The following is a 1,565-nucleotide window of genomic DNA, read 5'->3' on the forward strand; positions in this document are numbered from 1 at the left end:
ACCCCCACCCAGCCCACCCACCCCCACCCACCCCCACCCACCCCCACCCAGCGCCACCCACCCCCACCCAGCCCACCCTACCCCCACCCAGCCCACCCACCCCCACCCACCCCCACCCTACCCCCACCCAGCCCCACCCACCCCCACCCAGCCCACCCTACCCCCACCCAGCCCACCCTACCCCCACCCAGCCACCTGCAGCGCTATGTTGAGGATGTGCAGTCCGATGCACAGAGCCGCCGCCATGACGAAGGCTCGACCGAAGCGGCGGTTGGGGTCCGCCAGGGACTTGAAGGAACACAGCAGCAAGATCAGGGCCCAGGCCTGAGGCACACACATACATACACTCAGTTTGCATACATATACCCATGTTAGGCACTACTGGTAAGGCACGGACCATTGCCCTCGGGAGATCCCGGGATCGCGACCTGTAAGTGTCGAAAATCCTTCCGATGGTGGAAGGTAAAGTGCCCCTAGTCGGTGGACGGTGGTGACCCGGGATAAAGATGACCTGCGAGCTGACTAGGAATGGAATTGAGCCGCCGTCGATCCGGCAGATTCCGTTGGATGGTGGGTGCGGAACCTGAGCGATCCGCTGAGAAGTTGACTAGGGTGACTGGATGAGGGCGCCCCGAAATACCGGGGAAGGCAGGATTTCGCCGGATAGCGGCCACGGGTGAAGATATGCCCCCCTGTCCCGCACACCTATACACACCTACACACACCTACACCTATATACACCCATACACACCCATACACACCCATACACACCCATACACACACATACACACACATACACACACATACACACACATACACACATACACACACATACACACCAAACTCGTATCTTGTCCGCGCATGTCAAAGTAAGAACGTGTGTCCGGGGGCCCTCCCTGTTGGGCCCTACAGAGCTGCGGACCGGGCACCAGCACTGGGATGGCTGGGTGGGTGGTGGGATGGGCAGATGCGCGGGGTGCCGTGTCCGGGAAGACGTCCCCCCCGGGCTCCTCACCCCCCCCCCCAACCCCCCTTTTGACCACCCAGGGGGCCCCGGGGGGGAAGACACCTACGTGGAAGAAGACGGTGAGCACCACTGCGAAGGCGGCGCTGATCGCGGCCCCCGCGAATAGCCGCTGCCTGCGGGCAGGAGGACGGGTGCATTGGCGTGTGTCTGTATGTCTGTGTGTGCTCGTGCTTGCTTGTGGTATCCATTGCACCTGTCTGCGTAAGTGTGTTTTTGCGTGAGCTTGGTTTTTCTGCCCCTTTGAGCTTGTGCTTGACTGCTTGTGTCGTTCTTGTTCGTGTCTGTCTCAACATCATTGAGGTATGTGTTGTTCGTTCGGGTGGGTTTTATAAACGATAGAAAGATATTGCGACGCAAGAGGAGAAGCATTTAAGCTTAACGGGAGGGCGGCAGCCGAATGTACGGCACGACCAATGGGGAACCAAGGCAGGTAATGACATGCAAATCACACCACGAAACCCAATTCAATCGACGGGTACGCGGAAAGAACACGAACACGTTCCCCGTCCCCTGGCCCCCTCCCCTCTTGCCCCCCCTC

General features: G+C 60.0%; 1 protein-coding gene across 1 annotated transcript in view; it reads right to left on the reverse strand.

Moving 5' to 3' along the window:
* The window catches only part of VOLCADRAFT_96413 (uncharacterized protein), a gene marked incomplete at both ends in the record, with an annotated part of 18,614 nt that overhangs the window by 4,922 nt on the left and 12,127 nt on the right, over window positions 1-1,565 (reverse strand). Inside the window, 2 exons of the mRNA XM_002955494.1 lie at window positions 196-324; window positions 1,074-1,140. Of these exons, the coding sequence (XP_002955540.1) occupies window positions 196-324; window positions 1,074-1,140 (196 nt within the window). The remainder of the gene's footprint in view (window positions 1-195; window positions 325-1,073; window positions 1,141-1,565) is intronic.

The sequence above is a fragment of the Volvox carteri genome (genome assembly GCF_000143455.1).
Source record: "Volvox carteri f. nagariensis unplaced genomic scaffold VOLCAscaffold_52, whole genome shotgun sequence".
NCBI classification, from domain to species: Eukaryota; Viridiplantae; Chlorophyta; class Chlorophyceae; order Chlamydomonadales; family Volvocaceae; genus Volvox; species Volvox carteri.